At 36.5% G+C, this 19347-nt stretch overlaps 2 protein-coding genes across 2 annotated transcripts; one reads left to right on the top strand and one right to left on the bottom strand.

The window, feature by feature from the left end:
• The first annotated feature begins 11477 nt into the window (after window positions 1–11477).
• On the top strand, window positions 11478–15729 carry zgc:174917 (uncharacterized protein LOC565650 homolog). Its single transcript, XM_044128029.1, has 7 exons — window positions 11478–11582; window positions 12000–12188; window positions 13408–13660; window positions 13745–13836; window positions 13934–14073; window positions 14169–14273; window positions 14371–15729. The coding sequence occupies exons 1-7, from the start codon at window positions 11522–11524 to the stop codon at window positions 14455–14457; spliced, it is 927 nt and encodes a 308-aa protein (XP_043983964.1). The 5' UTR covers window positions 11478–11521; the 3' UTR covers window positions 14458–15729.
• A 361-nt stretch (window positions 15730–16090) lies between these two features.
• Window positions 16091–18795, bottom strand: si:ch211-153b23.5 (uncharacterized protein LOC321177 homolog). The gene is made up of 5 exons (XM_044128031.1): window positions 18744–18795; window positions 17067–17179; window positions 16793–16964; window positions 16492–16693; window positions 16091–16417 (listed from the first exon to the last, which is right to left on the bottom strand). The coding sequence occupies exons 2-5, from the start codon at window positions 17172–17174 to the stop codon at window positions 16225–16227; spliced, it is 675 nt and encodes a 224-aa protein (XP_043983966.1). The 5' UTR covers window positions 17175–17179; window positions 18744–18795; the 3' UTR covers window positions 16091–16224.
• Between the last annotated feature and the right edge of the window lie 552 nt (window positions 18796–19347).

A 19347-nucleotide genomic window follows, 5' to 3' on the forward strand; every position in this document is an offset into this window, starting at 1 on the left:
TCAATGAAGCCCCGCTTCGAGGCTTGTGTCGTCTTGCTGAAAACCACGTGACTGGCAATAAACGAGGCCTCGCATTGCATGGGTCACGTGACTGCTTCATTTTGCGTGTCTGTTTTCAAAATAAAAGCGTGATGAGTCGCTGCTTGATCGCATGAGTGGAGCATTTGTCTTCATAAGTGGCCGAAATAAAAGGAACCTTTTATAGTTCATGTGTATTAATGATTTTGATGATGACACTCATCAAAGTGTAATGTTTGTTACCAGTTTTCTCAATGGTTGATTGTGGCATATTTTATGACTTTATATTTATGTGTTTTTATTATGTAAACCATTTTGACACTGCATTGTTGCTGAAATGTGCTACACAAATAAACTTGATTGAAAAGGAGCCAGCAAGAAGAAAAAAATCTGACATCTGGGAATACTTGAGATGATTCACTCACAAGATTCTTAAATAACAATAATTAAACCCTTCACCTCTAAAATTTTCACCTTCTTGAAATTTCCACTATTTCTTTGTTCTGTAAAAATATATCAGTCTTGCACAGCAGAAACAGACTTAAAGCTGTTGGATGAGTAAAATTCTGGCTTATGAGTAAAAATATAAGGGATCAGATCAGAGAGCCAATAGAAAGTTTTTCAGGAGGCAAATCAAAACTCGAAGAAAACTGTCTGCCCCAACAAGCACTGCACTCCAAGTACACCAAAACAAATGTCTACTGTTAAATCAGTCAATGACAGAAGAAAACAGCCATTAGGATTGGCAACAAATAATTTTAATAACTAAAAACGATTAGTTAAATAGGATTTAATTGACTCTCCTGTTACTAAACGTGAGTTTGACAAAAACTTTGTGACAATATTGCATTTACTAATTGTTTTTAAATATGTCTGTCTGAGTGACAAGGCTGTCACAGCTTCACCAGCAGATGTCACTAGTGAGAAATGAATGAAGCATCGAGTAATGAACTTTTGGGCAAAGCAATGGGGCGGAAGCTTCATTGCTTCATGAGGCTTCATTTGCCCATCACTAGTACAGTCGTAGCTGGACGTGACGTCATTTAGAAGGGCGTGCCTAACAATAGTAGAAAAAAAAGCTCTGAGAGAAAAAGCACATGATTGGCGGTTGACACGGCAATTGGTCACAGCGTCCAATCAAAAACGAGGACAATGACTAAAGGAACGTCAGGAAGAAGAAACTGTGACTCCTGATCTTTTGACTTGATGAAAGATTAAACAGACCCACATCCACAACATCCTGTGGATGACGAGGCAAACACCAGGGGAGGAAAAAGCTGAGATGAGTGACTAATTTGTGTAAATCAGTAAAAGCTCACTTTCTTGCTTTTGCCTCTGTAGATTTTAATATAAGGGTAATAGAAATTTGGCATCATTCCTTCATTAGTATTTTTGACACAAATTGCATACACAGCTGTAAAATAAAATCCCCTGGCAGATTATTTTACTTATAATCTGCCAGGGGATCTTTCCAACTTCATGTATGGACAAAATCTGTCAGTGGAGCTACTACTTTAGTTAATATTGTCATTTGTGTAATTATGGTTATTTTAGTCAGGTAATCTATGACATGTTCTGACAATCGGATAATCAAATAAAATATTAATACAGTAAAATAGTGGTAATTGAAGTATTCATATCAGATGTCAATATCAGCCTAAATTTTCATGGCTCAATTATTAAGTCAACCTGGACAGGAAAATACACAAAACTTGAAATGATATTCAACAAAATAATAAAGCAGGAGGTCACCAATACATTGAAGAGCATGCATACTCCTGTTTTTCGTTTATGTATTTATCTTCAGTCAATCTAATAGATGAACTCCCATTTTGCATAGTCTAGAACAGGGGCCACCAACACTTTCCATCCTGGGAACCATGAAACAATTTTCGCTGACTGGGTGAATTTGTGGATTTCTGAAATGTATGATTTTATGCCTTCTTTTACCAATCTTTATTTGTTGTATTCATGTTAATGTGAATTTAAAGACATAACATTGAACTTTGTACAAAAAACGTGTAATTAATCTGAATTCTCACTATCACCTTGCAGTGTCTCAGTGACTCCATTAGAGGTCGCAATCGCTCCTTTGAAGACCTCTGATTTAGACCGTTTACACGTAGCGGAACAGTTCTTAGCTTTTAATTCTTTACTCATTACCCTCAAATTAAAGATTAGATTTTTCTACATATTCTCAGTGTGAGACAAGCACGTCTACGATAAAAAGATTCATTTGTTTTTAATGACTGTGTACTCCTGTATTGCTGGCTGCATGACACATTTTTACCAGATGAAGTTTGGCCAGGAACTGCTGAATGAAAGTTCAACAAATCGAGGTTTCTAAAGCTAGTACTGATCTATAGTCTCTGCCCAGCATGCTTCTTGCACACTCCACTTAAATTTATGCATAATACTGCAATCCAACTTTTACTGCCATTATTTTAATTGACATGTTTTATTTTGTATTATTTATATTTTTTGTTATTACGACTCTTATTTTGAAAGGTTAAAGTAGTAGTGGAATTCAGCACGTTGCTAGGGAACCAGAGAAAGAAGACGCTATATGAAAGCATAGCTTTCACAAGTGGCTGTAAGTGTAAAGGGTCATTTAAGTTTAAGAATTTATTTAATTATTTCATTTCTACCTCGAAAGGAAGGGTCAGCCAGCGAGGTATGTTTATATGTATTTATGTAATTTTTATGTCGTTATTGTCGTTATTGACACCGTCTCACTTAAATTTATGTTGTATTTTAGTTCGACGGTGGTGTTATGTCAGTGGGACAAAGTGAGATTGACATTAAAGCTGACTTCACAACAGCAGTTCAACGAACTTCTTATTGCCGTCAAAAAGAAGAAGAGGTGAAAGTGACACCAACGAATAATTAGAAATGACAATGTAAATAATTATAGCAAAAATATTCTCGTCCAAAACAAAAAAGGCATCCACTGATAAATGGTGTTTCTTCTGTTCTGCAAGTACAGCATACAGCTTATATATATATATATAGCACAGAGCAAGGGGGAGGGAAGAGCAGCACCACATGAGATTGTGATTGACAGCACTAAAACTCTCCTGCCACTGACTGGTTGTTTCTAGCACTTTGAGAGGGCAGAGGAAATAGATTTTTCACAGATTATTTGTCATACCATACTCTTACAACATAATGACAGTTTTAACAAATATGTAAAAAATATATATATATATATATAGCCTACTATAAAAGTTACATACTTCAGCTGTAATTTCACTTAGGAGAAGACGGGTCAGGAGGGACTTGGGTTAGAGCTGTTGCTGACCGACTCATCTGTTGTTAAGTGGTAAAATGTACAGGGACATGTTAAATATATGAATATCTTGGTAATTTTTTTCCTTTATTCATTAGATGCTAATGAAATGGAGGCAAACAGTAGTCTATAGCTAAGTTAACTATGCTAAATGGTTGATAATCTCACAGTCTACCCACCTCTCTTGGAGAAAAAGTGGGTTGTAAATTGACACTCTTGTCTTTTTCTCTCTCTCATTCTCTATTTTTTATTTATTTATTTATTTTTTGAAAACCTGACTTTATTATTTTTCTTAGCAGCACAGCCACTTTTCGCCCCTATACGGCGCTCCTGTTCAGGAGTATTTTGGACCCAGTACATATTAAACATCACAATCTCAGAGAGTCATCTTCGGTTCAATTAATTTTAATTAGTTTGTATCAGAGTAATGTCTACTAGGGAGAGAAAAAAATACTATTTTCCAAATCGCAGGACGTTACAGCTGAGTTGCTTGAGTAACGTGCACTACCGTTTCTTTGCCAGCAGAGGTCAGCCTTGTCCAAGTGAGCTTTCCATTGAATTTCGAACAAAAAGCAGCCGTTTCTAATATAAGGTTGTGGAACATGGAAATAATTAAACATAAAGTAAGATATTATGATATCAACAGAGAGACCTAGAATGTGTCTACATAAATTTGGGCACCTGATTCTCCAGTGTCTCTGCTACGGTTTCTATGTTTTGCTTGGAAAGAAGCAGACTGTTTACATGTCATTCTTATTTTTTGCTATGACAGCAGAGTTATAGCCCATGGGCCTCAGTGCTGAGCTGAAATTTGTTGTCAGTGTGTGTGTGTGTGTGTGTGTGTGGGTGTGCGTGTGTGTGTTTACAGACACTGAAAATTAGTCTTTTCGATAATGTTTTCAATGCCATACACTTTTATTAAATATGAGGTTATGTTGTGACACTTTGAGATGATTAGTTCTCTATATATTTGGTCACCAGTATTCTAAGGGATTCGGAACCACAGTCCACATGTAGCTAAAATCCATGAATCCATGAGACCTCTAATAAAAACATGTAACTACCTATTTTAGTAGTTCAAAGACCAAATATTCCTGAAAATGCATTACAGTGTTTCTTGATTGCTTTCATGCAGCTATCAGCTCAAACACACAGGCGTAAGCAACAGCACTCATAGTCAAAATGACACATTTCGTTTGCAAAACACTATTGGTGCAAAAACATTAAAAATATGGAGAAAAAAAAAGCAAATATTGCCCTCAAACAACACAACTTGCAACCACGTGTATAAAATGTGCCCATCAGTTATTACACAATGGACAACAAAAGACACCACTCAGTGTACCATTGCTTGTCATTGTAGCCTATTAGATTGCTTTCATGCCAGTCCCATAGACTGTGCCAAATTTTCCGTCTCGCAAAATATTGGGTCCAGAATGAGAAATAATTTTCAGTTGTTTCAGTTGTTTTGCCCTGCTCAAAGGAACTGGGATCCACTAGGTTGTCACCATCACTGTCATAAACTTTGTGATTGTAAACTGAGGCACACCAGCAATGTAACACTGAATGGTTCCACAGAAAACCTTCCTCTTCAAACTTAAGATTCTGGAGCGGCGTAGTCAAAGTCCAGATAAAATCTAATTACAATGTCATGGCATAAACTTAAATAAGAGGTCCCTACACACACACAAAAAAAAAACCCCAACAGGGTGATAGAATTAAAATAATTATAAGAATGGGTCAAATTTATTCTACACAGATGTAAAATAGTCATTTCCTGTGCCTTGTGAAAAGTGCAAACACAGAAACAAAGTCAAAACCTAAGCACCCAACATTATGACATACACATGTTATCTTTGATATTTAAATTTGCTTGAGAGGAATGTATCAGGGACTGCAACTGATTAATTTATTAGCAGTGATATATCAGTTCCATGATGCTGAGTCAACTTGGGTCAGTACATTTATTTCTTATACTTTATACTGCCCATAAATTATTATACAGAGAAACCTGTGATAGAGTTACAGAATATCTGCAAAATGTGTATGCAGGTAAATTTGTTGTTTTAAATCGTGTTGAGGAAGACACAAATAATGTCAAGTTAAAGAAACAAACTGGTAAAATCACAAATCATGTTTTTGTGTTCTTTAAACCCTGTGGGTGTAGAAATCCATTCACACCTGTTGTTGAAACACTCCTTCTTGGAAACTGTCTATCCAGTGATGTGATGTTCAAATATTTCCTTTGTTCAGCCTGATGAAACCTCTTAGCAGAAGTTTCTGTCACATTGTTTCCATTGAGCCATGGCTTCTCAGAAGCATTTTTCATACATAAAATTTTGATTTATGTATGAATCTAAACATACTCTTTTACAAAAAGAGTGAAGAGTAAATCAGTAGCATATCTTAGTATGTAAAAGAAATGTGCCAGATATGTGAACTGATTATGCTGATTAAATGTTTTTATACTGAAGTTGATAGTAAAATGAGGAAATTCTGAGTCAGTTTTTACATATGTATTATCCATAAATTTATATAGATGAAGATCTTTAAATAGAGCTATAAAATACATGTCCACTGTGCAGGTAATTTATGCAAAGTTTGCATTTAGCTATTTTATAGGTTTGTTAAAATTACACAAATAGTCACTGAATGAATGAACGAGTCAGGTCAATGACTGACTACGGATGTAATAAACTCTGTCATACCCTCATGTTTAAACACTGTTTCTCCGAAATCCCCTGTGCTATTGAATCTCTTCTTCCTGGTGATGAACCTTGTTAGCACAGGTTTCGGTAACTGTTTACACTGCTTATATGATTGTCTGCAGTCAGAGGCTTCTTCAGATTTGATGTAATACAGTATTAATCAAAGGCATCTCTAGACAATCTTTAGCGTTGATTTAAAGGAACTGAGTGTTTTGGCTGTTTTGCTGTTTTCAGGAAGTGTGTTTAGTTTTGGTTCTGGAGATGAAGTGTAGACTTGAACAAGAAGACCTGGGCATAGATTTCCTTCTTTCAATTGATTTGATTTTATACAGAAAAAGTCAAACGATTAGAGATGACAAAATACAGATATGTAATAGTCCTTTTAAGAACTTTTTTCAAGATACCAGTAGTTCTTAAAAACTAGGGTTAGACTGAGAAGCATATTTTGTATCACAAAAAAAAAAAAAAAAAAGTTTTTTGCAACATGTATTTGGTCCCCAGACCTGGATATCCAATTTTACTAGATTTGAGTTTAGAGAAATTTATCAAAAATGCCAATTATGAGCTTAATCTGAATATTGATCTTGGCACTCTGAATGTGGCACACAGAGGCAGCCTGTGGAAAGAGGTGACAGGTTTTTGTAAGTAGTGCTCTGTGGCAGCGATCTGATGATGAAAGTCTAAATTGTGTGTGTCCAGGATGTGTGGGGTCACCAGAGATTTTTGTTTTCCTGACCCTAAAGCTGTTTCAGTCCTGGATGGATGAGATGTCAGTCCTGAAGATCCTCTCTTCAGATCTAATTGTCTGTTGCAGTTCTGGACCTGTTCTGTTTTGTTGATGAGCCAAACCACAACACACAGTGATGTAGAAGTTGACCAGAGGTCACAGGAAGTCCATTCTTCCTGCTGTGTTAGCACTCAGTGACATGATGCCAGTCAGCAGGAAACCCAGCGGTCTGGACTTCTTACTTGCGTTTAACATCGGCATCGAGATCCAGGGCCGCCTGATGAGGTTCTCCAACGAGGCCCTCAATATTCCTAAAAGGTCTGTTCCTCAGAGTCGGATTGCATTCACACTGGAACTTCCAGATTATTTGTAGCTGAAATACATATGTATTTTTGTTAATGGTTTGAATCATATGCTTTTTTTATGTCTTTGCAGAGGATATCTCCTTTTGAAGTTAAGACTGTATATGTTGAAAAAATTGTTTTGGAAGGTTTTACTAGGTAGTTGTGCAAAGTGAACCTAACAAAGGCCTCACAGACTTCAAATGTGTGAGGCCTTTCATAGCTTCATAGTGTTTTTCCCTCTCCTCAGCACAGAAACTAAGAGATGTTTTGCTTACTTTTGTGCTTGGGTTTGTCTCTGAACTGTGGTACCTTTGACTCTCTTTGGCTAACTGGAGCTTTTTCTGTTGACACTGCTCCTTCCTGAAACAGGTAAAGCTCATCCCAGGTTCAGTCAGGACAGAAATGTGGTTTTCATCAGCAAAAATTATGATGATGCACAGAGTTTCAATACTTTCAGCTTGGGTACTGAAAAACACTGAACAAGCAGAGAAAACAACTCTTCATATTTAGCTTGGAGGTTTTTTTGGGGATAATTAGATAGGGTGACCATATTTTCATTTGGGAAAACCAGGACATCTTTGAGCGGGGGGGGGGGGGGGTGACACCACGACCACGACACGTTGGAGAAGCCACAAGCTTCTCTTTGGATTGATCAATCATCTGTCTCGATGACGTGAAGTACTGGATGGCTTCGAATCTTTTACACTTGAACAAGCAAAAAACAGAAGTGATGATCTCTGGTGGCACATTTGACACCTCGAACACAGATTGTGGTTCTCTGGCACAGTATGCCGGGCCGATCATCGCAAATCTGGGAGATAAGATGGATGCAGATCTTGAAACTTTTAATTACATCATTTTTTTTTTTTTTTCATTTGACATAGTTAGCCAAAATACAGCCAATTATATCAAGGCAGCTTTGTGAAACTGTTACATTACGGCTGGATTACTGTAACTTGCTCTATTTTGGGATTAGTGACGTGTTCATCAGGAGCCTGCACATTGTGAAGAAAGAACGAGCACATTACCCTCATGACTTTACTTCACTAGTTGATTGTTTCACAATAAGTTTTAAAGTTATTTTATTCACTTTTGTACCTCTTCAAGATGCCTAATGTGAGTTCTATAAAAATATGTTGTTTGTTAAATCCGTCTCTATGTCATGACGGTATAATATGAGACTCTGCTGCAGAAAGAAGACAGTATTGCTTCATTTTTGTTTCTTGTGCTCCTCCTGAGGCTCTTAAGTCCAGGCTGGTTTTTGTTTGTTTCAGTTAGTTGAAACAAACAAAAACTGGAAGTTTAAGTGTTTTGTTAATAAATTCTGATATTTTAGAAATAGTTTATTTGTGTGTTTATTCTGTATGTGTGCGCATAGCTTGCTGTTTGAGAATGTCAGTCCAGAACTTAATCCGTCATCAATTGTTATTTCAGACAAAACGTCACCAGTAAGATATTCAGAAACCCGTAACTTACTGAAACTCAGAGCCTTTTGGCTATTAATTCCTGATAATTAGGCGTTACTTGGTCATTATGATCACAAAAACTAACTTTGTTAATATGTACCTTTGACACCCATTAATAATTATTCATAGCCAAACTAAACCTAATGTTGCATTTAAGTCAATTACAATTATGCTGAGAATTGTGCAAGCGTTTCTCGGAAAGGATCTTGCATTGGCTTTTTCATCAAATGTGTTTGGAAGAACGTCACGAAGTCAGAGAGGAAGGGATGAGTAATTGGTTTTGAAAAGGGCTGTTAATGTTTGCTTTGTTGCTGTAAAGTTTCTGCAATTGTTTCCCGATAGCAGGAAAAAAATTGCAAATGTAAAACAATGAGCTAAAGAATCAAGGTGAACAGTACGAGGTCAGGGGGACGTTTTCTTTCAACTATTTTCTCCGTACGTTCCTGGTTCTGACAGAAAAAGATGTCATAGCTTTTCCTTTTGACCAAGCATTTATGGTCAATAGTATTTCCTTGTGAAAATACCAGCAATTTTTTCTTTGGTTTGTTTCTTGACTTACTTTTTTGTACCATGGTAGTCACTGGTTGCCTTTTGAATTTAGTTTTTCATATTAAAGCCATTTATTTTTTTAATTTCTTGTTCTATGTCAAGAACCTTATTGTCAGGTTCTTGACAATAAGAACCTGACAATAATGCATGTAGAAGGATGATAAATGTCATTATAGAATGTCAAGGATTATAAATGTCATTACAGAGGTAATTGATCCATTTTGTTTTTGTCATTGAAACAGTGAAATGTCACCAGATTTCCAGCAGTCACCAGACCACACAGTCTTTTAATCACTTCTGCTTTCTGCTACAATGTTTGTTTCTCACAGAAAAAAAATGATCTATTCTCTGTCCAGCATCTCACTGAGTTTCTCTTTGACATCCAGAAATTGATGGCTCTGATTTTTATTTTTATTTTTACGACAGCAAGGCTAACATGATGTTATGTAGAACCAATTTAGCATATTAGTTATTTGTACCTGACTGTGTGTGATTAAAAACACTGGAATAAACTGGAAACTGGATATCAGCCTTCGACTTCTCATGTGAAACACTTTTGCTGGGCAAACATACATGTATTGTATTAAACAGGTGTGCACAATAAAGATGGGTCTACAGTTTTTCTGGCTTCCGTGTGTGATTTTATTTTAGTTTATCACTCACAATTTATTTAGTATTTGAACAAATCAAACAGGCAAAATAAACTAAAATGTTTACAATTTATTGTTCATCATTTATTTGTTGAGAGAAGTGATCCATCATCATTAATCTGTAAATGCCAGAAACCCCCCCCCCCTGATGTTTTACAGATATTTTGTTTGACACATGCAAAAAGGAAAATATCCAGCCTTTATCATTTAAGCACATATAAATAATCAAAACCTGTCTTAATTAGAAAGTGGTCCTGAATGTGTGACAAACTACAGCCAAATATGAAAAAACATTAAATTAGATGTCAGAAACTGTAGGTCGTTCACAATGCAAAACAATTTCAGTGTTTTGCATTGTGAAACACTGAAATTGTTTTCATTTGGAGGGCTGAACTGTCAGCCCCCAAAATGCTTTCATATTGTCAGACAACGGTTTTATGTAGACGCTGATTTCCTCACGGCAGTCTTAAAGTAGGGAAAAATAAGTAAATTATTAAAAAGTCAGATCTAATTCCCACTTATTAAGTGTTTAAAAACTGAATTATAAAAAAAATACATAAACTTGATATTAAAATTTGCATATAGAAGGATGATAAATGTCATTATAGAACAGAGGTAATTGATCCATTTTGTTTTTGTCATTGAAACAGTGAAATGTCATCAGATTTCCAGCAGTCACCAGACCACACAGTCTTTTAATCACTTCTGCTTTCATTTTGTGAAGGCTCTTACCTCAGGGTTTCATAATGATGCATTTTTATACTGGTGGGGTTCGTTTGTCACTAATTGTTTTTTCACGCTACATGAAAATAAATGCTAGTCTGATATGAGGGTGTGGTGAGGGAAGCGATGAAGAAGTCGAAGTTGGGTCTAGCAGGCTTTAACAGCTTTAACATCTATCGTTTCAGATTTCAACAGAAACTGTATAAATCACAAAGTGTTCTCTATTGATAGAATGTAAACAGTTAGAAATAACATAACACAAAAGGCATGTAGGTCAAAGAACTATGGAAGTAAATATGTGCCATCAGAATTACATATTTACTTCCATAAAGAACACACTCAAATGCCCTATATCGTCATATTCCAGAGAAAACACTCGATACCTGTAAAGTACAAGACAATGACAACATTCGGGTGTGGCTTTTTAGAAACATTTCTTTGACCTACATGCCTTTTGTGTTATGTTATATAGAAGTTGAAGGCTGATATCCAGTTTCCAGTTTATTCCAGTGTTTTTCCTCACACACAGTCAGGTACAAATAACTAATATGCTGAATTGGTTCTACATAACATCATGTTAGCCTTGCTATCGTAAAAATTTAAAATAAAATCAGAGCCATCAATTTCCGGATGTCAAAGAGAAACTAAACTACTGAGATGCTGGACAGAGAATAGATCATTTTTTTCTGTGAGAAACAAACATTGTAGTTGAAATAAACATAAAGCTCTTGACATAGAACAAGAAATTAAAAAAATAAATGGCTTTAATATGAAAAACTAAATTCAAAAGGCAACCAGTGACTACCATGGTACAAAAAAGTAAGTCAAGAAACAAACCAAAAAAAAAAATTGCTGGTATTTTCACAAGGAAATACTATTGACCATAAATGCTTGGTCAAAAGGAAAAGCTATGACATCTATTTCTGTCAGAACCAGGAACCTACGGAGAAAATAGTTGAAAGAAAAAGTCCCCTTGACCTCGTATTGTTTTATGAATTTTAAAACGATGTCACACTGGTAGGAGTTTCCAAAGCTGTAGCGTATATAATGACTGACAGACAAGAGCCAGACAGAATCCAGACTTACTGGGAGACTGAGCAGACAACAGGTAAGGAGAGACACTTTCTGCTGTAGTTAAAGTTTAGACTTTGCAGAATAATATTCTAACTAAACAAAACGACAAATACTGCCCCATTTGACCATGTTCCATCATTATTTGTAAATCAGCAGTATTTTGTTCAGGTTTTTTTTTCAGCAATTAGACAACAGAAAGATTTTAGGAGTTTTATGTCTCTGCAGTCTCAGAGTTGTTTTTAGTGCACACGGAAATAGAGTTTATTATATTTACAAGTCCAATTAACTCAATTCAAGCATGTAATGAGTTATAAACTCAGCACAAGTGCTGCGGTGAGCTTATTTTGAAGTGTATGTTCTTAAACAACCAAACCCAGGTCAATTTGAAGGCACACCTTTAATGGCGTTTACTAAACTTCGACTCTTTTCAACTTTTAAACTTCACCTTCAGTCTACATCTCACCAACCTTGGAAGCAGAAAGCCAGAGATATCAGCAGGGAAACCCAAAGATGAATACATCTCCAGCTGAACTACAGGAGCGCTACAACGAGGAGGGCTTCCTCTCACCGCTGCCCGTGCTGGACGAGACAGAGCTGAGGGAGGCCAGGGAGGCTTTCGCTAAGCTGGAGGAGGAATTTGGTATGTGACATACAGAGGGAGGGGAAGTTAGAGGAAAAATTCAGAGATTGAGCAATATATAGAGAACTGAACTAAAATCTAGTAGATGGGATGCGAAGGGAGGTAAAATAATCGGATTGTGCAAGAAGTATGCAGCTCAAAGAAATTGGAGTTTCATTTGCCTATTTTGTTTAGTTGTGCCACTGCTTCACTGGTTTATTTCTATAGAAGCACAGCAGTGCTTTTCTCAGTAAACGTAGCTGTAATGGGATGCGCAGATATGACTTTTGCAACAGGTGCCAAGTAACTCACGCATACAAAGAAACCAAAATAATAAGTTCATATACTAAATATTGAAAAAATTGTAATACCATAGAGAACATAACATTTATTTATTATTTAGTAGAAAAGCCATTACTAGCAATGGTGATTTCAAGACATCTCCTGCATGGAGAAAATAAATGTACATTCCAAACATGCGACTTCAACCAGTTCTTCACACACCACTCTTTAAATCTCGGAGGTTTAGGGGGCTGTTTCTCCTGTAAGACTCATATTATTTCTGTGACATGTCAGAGTTTACTTGACTGCTTGAAAATCACTCCTCTTTTCATCTGAAGAATGATTCATCCATCGAACCAGATGATCTTAGAAAAAAGGAGCTAACCATTTTGGAACAGCCTTCTATTCTGTTATTTCAGATGTGTTGTTGAACCAAAAATGTAATAAAACTGATCATAGGAAGATGTGTATGTTTCCTTAGTGGTACAAAAGACAAAATTATGATTTTTACTGGAAAATTACATAGTAAGGAAATTTATTAATATCAAGATAAAAACACCTGCATGCTACATTCATCAAATATGATGTGCGAGTGATTAAATGAAACAAATGTTTCAATAAACATTGAAACATTGATCTATCCATATACAAATATGAAATAACTAATCCTTGAGCACACCCAGTTCAGACACGATCTGTTCTCCTCTGTTAGTTTAATCGCATGTTGTTTTTTCATTCACATTACATTTTCTTATATAATAAATACTTTCTGTGTAGATTTAATAAACTTAACTTTGCACACCAGAAATAATTTTAATGTTCTTCTTCCCTGATGAAAGAAACTCTTTGTAATGATAAAATACTTCTCTGAGAAAACTGCTGATATGTTACTTTGTTTCAGCAGATGAATCCGATTTTCTCTTTTTTTTTCTGACCTTGTATTTTCATGTATCAACAGGTACAGAGTACACACAGTACAGCCTCCACAATGTTCATCTTCAGTACCCCTGGGTGATGAACTTGACCAAACATCCCCGCATCCTGCAAGTGATCCAAGCCATCCTGGGACCCGACGTCATTCTGCTGGACTCTCGATTTATCTGTAAATACCCGACAGTCAAACCAACCAAACTCCAGGAGAGCAAAACAGATCAAAGCAAACCTGATGGAGACGATGAGCTTCCTTATGTGGCCTGGCACCAGGATATGAGGTGAATATAACTCACCATAGGAAAATAAAGTGTTTAAAGTGATTTGTTTTTTGTGTTGCATGATTAAGAGTGTGGTGTTCACAGGTACTGGGGTATTGCTGGTGGACCTGTTCTGTCTGTGTGGCTTGCTCTTGATGATTCACAAAAAGACAACGGAGTCCTTCAGGTCATCCCAGGTAAGTTCAATTTGTTAGTTATTTGCATTTTTTTAAGTTATCACTGGCAGTCCAGGCCAGCTATATGCTCCACGTATTTGACGTCAGTCACTTATAGGAAGTCACTGCTCTGGCATGTTGCTCCATCGCCAAGCAACCCGCCCTGGAAACCTACTGTCAGTCAACCAGGAGATCCCAGAGGAGCTGGTGCGGGTGGACGAAGCTGTACTTTGTCCTCTGAAAGCCGGACAGATGTCGGTAGGTTTATTTTTGCTTTTTGCGATAAAACTTTGCAGCTATAAAATGCTCTAAAAACAAGTTTATCTCAATCAAATGTATCTTTTTTTTTCCAGATTCATGATGGACTTCTTGTCCATGCAAGTGATGCCAACACTTCCCAAAGGAGGCGCTGTGGCTTTGTGATCCGTTATGTTCCCACCTATGCCTACCCCACTGAGGTGAGAGACAATCAAATTTTCTTAGCCAGTGGTTCTTTTAGAGAACTTACCTTTCATTTCTAGTAACTTTGTTTGTTCCCCTCTGTTTTAATTTTAGGATCCTGATCGTCCCAGGAAATTTCATGCAACAGAGTTGGTTTGTGGGGTGGACCAGTTCCACCATTTCTCCAACAAAAGCACATGAAGGATAAGTGAAGACTTCACAACAACTGCTTTAACATCTCATTTAATAAATCCAATGTCTTAGTTTTTTATATGGAATTATGTATGTGGACTATAATACATCACTGACATCATTGTCTTGTTAACTTATTATTTCAACCTGCTAATGCATGTTTAAAAATGATTAAAAGAAGAAAAATAAAATGTTGAAAATCTCATTTTCTTTTCTTAAATCACATTTTTGTTCCTTCACATGTGCATGTGGTTTAAAATTCAGTAAATTTACGGAACTCTAGCCTTGAAGACAAAGGCAGTTGAAAAAATACATAATTGAGTACAAACGTCCAGGTAGCTTCAAAATTAAACCAACAGCACAGAGAATGGCCAGACAGAAGAAGAATCATCTACACTTCTGCATGTTGCTATTGTGATATATTATATTATTTACATGTTAAAATAATCTGATCATGGTATCAAGTTTCTACACATAGAAATACAATTTAATTTACATGCTCCACTTTCACAGAACAGTACTTTATTAGAGATATTTTAGTAGCATATATAGGCTTTAAAATTCAGAAATGCTTTGGAACACACTCGACACACTGTAAGAATATTTTGAATAGTATAATAATATTTTTTGTCCCCACAGATTGAAAAGAGAAGGCGCTCTAGAGTCACCTCATGTCTAACTGTGCATGTCCCAGTTAGACATGCACAGTTAGCTGTGCATGTTTGGTGTGTACTTTCACCACCACTCTGTTAAAGTATCCATAGTAAAATTAAGAAATGTTTACAACAATGCAGATTTTCAAAGATTTTTCATGCTACAACAACTTGGGAAAGTGCGTTTGTTGACTCAATTCTTGGTCAATTTGACCATATGCTTTGAATAGTTATTGTGGTTGAGCCTCAAGTCTTTTTTGTGTTTTTTTTTTTTTTTTTTTTTTGAGAATGGCTTATTTTAGTGGTTATGTTTTTCATATTCATCTCTTATTTCATGACTGTCCCACTAGACATATAGATATTCTAATGGTTGTTTGGAAGCCTGATTAATCTAAAAGAGCACTCTACAACTTTTTACTTTCCTCACGTTGCATGTGGTGGCAACATCAATGTGTCCAGTCTTGTGTAATATTTCCAGCTTTTTTAAAGTTTTCATTTGGTGCTAATCCAATGACTGCAAGTCTAGGTGGAAGATTTCTACCTGACTGGAACAGGAAGTCATGAATTATTGATTTAAAGATCCTAGACACTGAGATGATGCAATGTAAAGACATGTTTCCACAACTATTAATTTATAGGGGTCTCAATAGGTCTGGCACCAATGATTTTGCAAAAATAAAAAATAAATGAAATAATAAAAACTTTAATATTAACTGCATCTTCTTTAAACACAAGTCATTAACTTTAAGAAAAACTAGTGGAAGGATTAACAAACCTCTAAGCTTTTTTCAGTGACACTCAAACATCTATTAACAAAGCTATCTAGCTAATCTATTTTCTATTTTCATGTATGCAAAACTAAAAATGATCATAAAAGTCTAAATTATCTGAATAATCACTCAGATAATTGCAGAGCAATGAGAGGTCGGCGTCTCATACAAAATTTGTTGTGTCACTGTGTGTATGAAAAAAAAATATGCCCAAAGTTGTAAGTTCCAGAAAACACTTTATTTAGAATTTCACTCAGATATTTGTTTACTTAGAGTTTCTGATTAAATATTGCAGATACCTCTCGTGATTTGCTGGTGAAAATAAATAGAACTGATTACATATGACAATCTTCTTAGGCAAGTTTCAGGGTTTCTTGAACCATGACGCCGATTCCATCAAACACTTTGTGAAAGGGAGCGTTGCACATAAAGGCAGAGGTGGTGACCAGCTTGTTCTTGACATCAACGTGAGCTTCATCCACGTCTTTGTTCACGTGTTTGCAGCCCATGTCCTTCAGAGCTCCAGCCGTCTGAGCAAACGGCCACCTGAAGATGAAAACCAAGTGAATGATCACACAAAATCCATTGAACTAACATAATGTGAACAGAGATTTACACACTTTTCACACTCTTTGTCCTGCCCCACGGTGAGCTCACAGCCGGGCAGCAGCTTTGCAGCCAGGACAGGGGAAATGCAACACATGGCCAGAGGCTTTCCTGCTTTGTGGAAATCCTTGATGATCTTCTCCAGTTGTGGCTGGACGGTGCAGCTCTTGTTCTTTAAAGCCCAGTCGCTCAGGTTCTTAGCCACACCAAACCCTCCTGATAGAGAACGTAGGGGTTTGTTCAGAAACCATCATTAAAACGTTAAACAGAGGAACTTCACACAGCTTCATCTGAGTTTATAGAAGATCATCTCACCCGGAATGATGGCAGCATCAAACGCTGAGACATCCAGCTTGGCCAGATCAGTCACGTCGCCCCTAGCGATACGAGCGCTTTCCTGCAGGATGTTCCTCTTCTCCTCAGTAGGTTTCCCATCACAGTGATTTACAACGTGCATCTGATCTCCGTCTGGGGCAAACATCTTCACCTGAGATCAAACGACCAATATGGTAACTAAAAAAACATTAACCCTGCTGGTTTTCTATCAACACAATGTTTCTGACAGATAAAGGCACTTCTTTGTCCTTACTTTTGCTCCAGCGCGACTCAGATGGACCAGGACGGCCGAGGCCTCGTGGATCTCTGTGCCGTCATAGACTCCGCAGCCAGACAGAATAACTGCAACACGCTTCACCATGATTGCTAGGAAATGCACAAAGACATGTTTGTCTAGTCAAAAGGAGTCTCCTTAAGGTGCCAAGTTGGTTCTTAATCATTTATGGTGAGGTTTGAATTTCTGTTTCCTCATTGGAAGTACAGTCAGACTGGTGGTAGCCACTTGGCACCTGTTGCATGTTCACATAAAACATTTACAGAGGCAGGTGAGAAACAAGTCTCACTAGTGCAGCAAAACCTGGCAGTAATAAATGTGTTTTTTGTCCAAATTAATATTTCTTAGCTATATTAATTAAACACTTATTTCAGTGTTGCAGTAATGCTCTGAGGAGAACAAAAATGTGATATATTTTCTCTAATGTTACTGTATATGTTGAGAAGGCATTTTCCTGTCTTTATTCAAGGTTAAGGACTTCAAAAATAGAACATTTTTAACTTGGCTTAGAGTCCGGCTCTAAAGGTATGAGGCATGATTCAGATTCACGGACTAGAAGTCCTATTTTATGTGGCGAGTGCAAGTGAGGACGAGTCTGATGAGTCTACTTTGTGAGATGGTATGAGGATGGTCATCTGGGAATTTCTGGTGATAGATTTCAGCAAGAACAACTACCCACCCTCTCCAATGTTCATCAATGTTACAAGTAATTAGGAGTATAATTGAAGAATCAGCTATACTGGTCAACCAAGGTGGAGGCCATGTACAAGAAGGATCTGAGTGGGCCGACTCAGGTTATTTGATGTATGTTACAATCTGCCTGCACACCATTTTTTGCTGTAGCATTGTTGTCTGCAGGAAACTACGAAAAAACAAAAACATAAACAAAAAAAGCATACAATGTATCATCTTAGGAGCAGGTTTAGTGACAGACTTGCTTCATCCAAAATGCAGAGGAGAACCATACAGGATGCCCTTCCTGCGTTTAGGTTTTGTAACCCATTCACCATCTGGGGAAGTTACTTTTAATTACTGTACTCTTATGCAATTCTTCCGGCCAGCCATCACATCATCAGCCTCACAGTGCCTAGAAAAATACCCAATCAAATCAAAGGAACACATAACTCTGTCTCTTTATAATCTAATATAAACTCCAACAGATCATGAAAGAGCGAACAATAAAATACAAGCAAGTCATAGGTGAAGGAGGTTGGATTTAAAATAGAAATACATTTCTACTGCTCCTTTATGGTACATGTCAGTAGAGGGAGTTAGAATTATGTTGCATTTTCAAATACTAACCTGAACAAGCAGGCAGCATTCAGTCAATAGAAACGGGACTTATTGGACTTAGAAAAGCAACATTCCTGTAATCGGTTTGTTGATAAATGTCTAGAAACACTAAATTGTTTTTTATCTGATCACTGATTAGACTAAATAAGTACTTTTAGCTCAAATATTAACTCTCTGACAGTTTATGGGATATTTTTAAGCTACTATACTGGGAAGCCACAGAGTTAGACATTAATCGTTTTTAATTCAGTATGCTGTTTTTTCTAAAAAAAAAAAAACCTAATTGGCTTAAGCCTGTAATCTGTTGCGGTTACTTTTTAACATACATTGAAAGCAAACGGATGAAGAGAATAAATTACTCACCTATTTTAGTTTTTATAGTATGTCTCCTGTTGAACACGGCGTGCAGCGCAGCTCCTCAGTGTTGATTTGAAGGTTGAGCTCCGAGCGAGCGCTTTTATAATCCCGTCCTGCTCGCTGGATTTCCCCGACCAACCAATACGCTGCTCAAGACGCTGACGTCACCGGCATCAAGTTACCAAAATCAGTTTAATAGTTAATCCTGAACCTTAAAATGCTGAATCACTGACTTTTATGAAGTCCCAGTTGTGGTGATGCTATTAAAAGACATTAATCTCATCCATCTGGACGCACGGGTTTAGTAATATGGAAGAGGAAATGAATCAAGAGTCACAAAATTATAAAACTTCTAATTTTAGGAGTGTATTCTGCCATTCAAGAGGAAATCAACAAAAGATTTCATAACATAATTATTATTATTATTATTATTATTATTAATATTATTATTATTATTATTATTATTATTATTATTATTATTATTATTATTATTATTATTATTATTATTATTATTATTATTATTATTATTATTATTATTATTATTATTATTATTAGTAGTAGTAGTAGTAGTAGTAGTAGTAGTAGTAGTAGTAGTAGGCCTATAGTAAAA

The sequence above is a fragment of the Gambusia affinis genome, linkage group LG09 (assembly GCF_019740435.1).
Source record: "Gambusia affinis linkage group LG09, SWU_Gaff_1.0, whole genome shotgun sequence".
NCBI lineage: Eukaryota > Metazoa > Chordata > Actinopteri > Cyprinodontiformes > Poeciliidae > Gambusia > Gambusia affinis.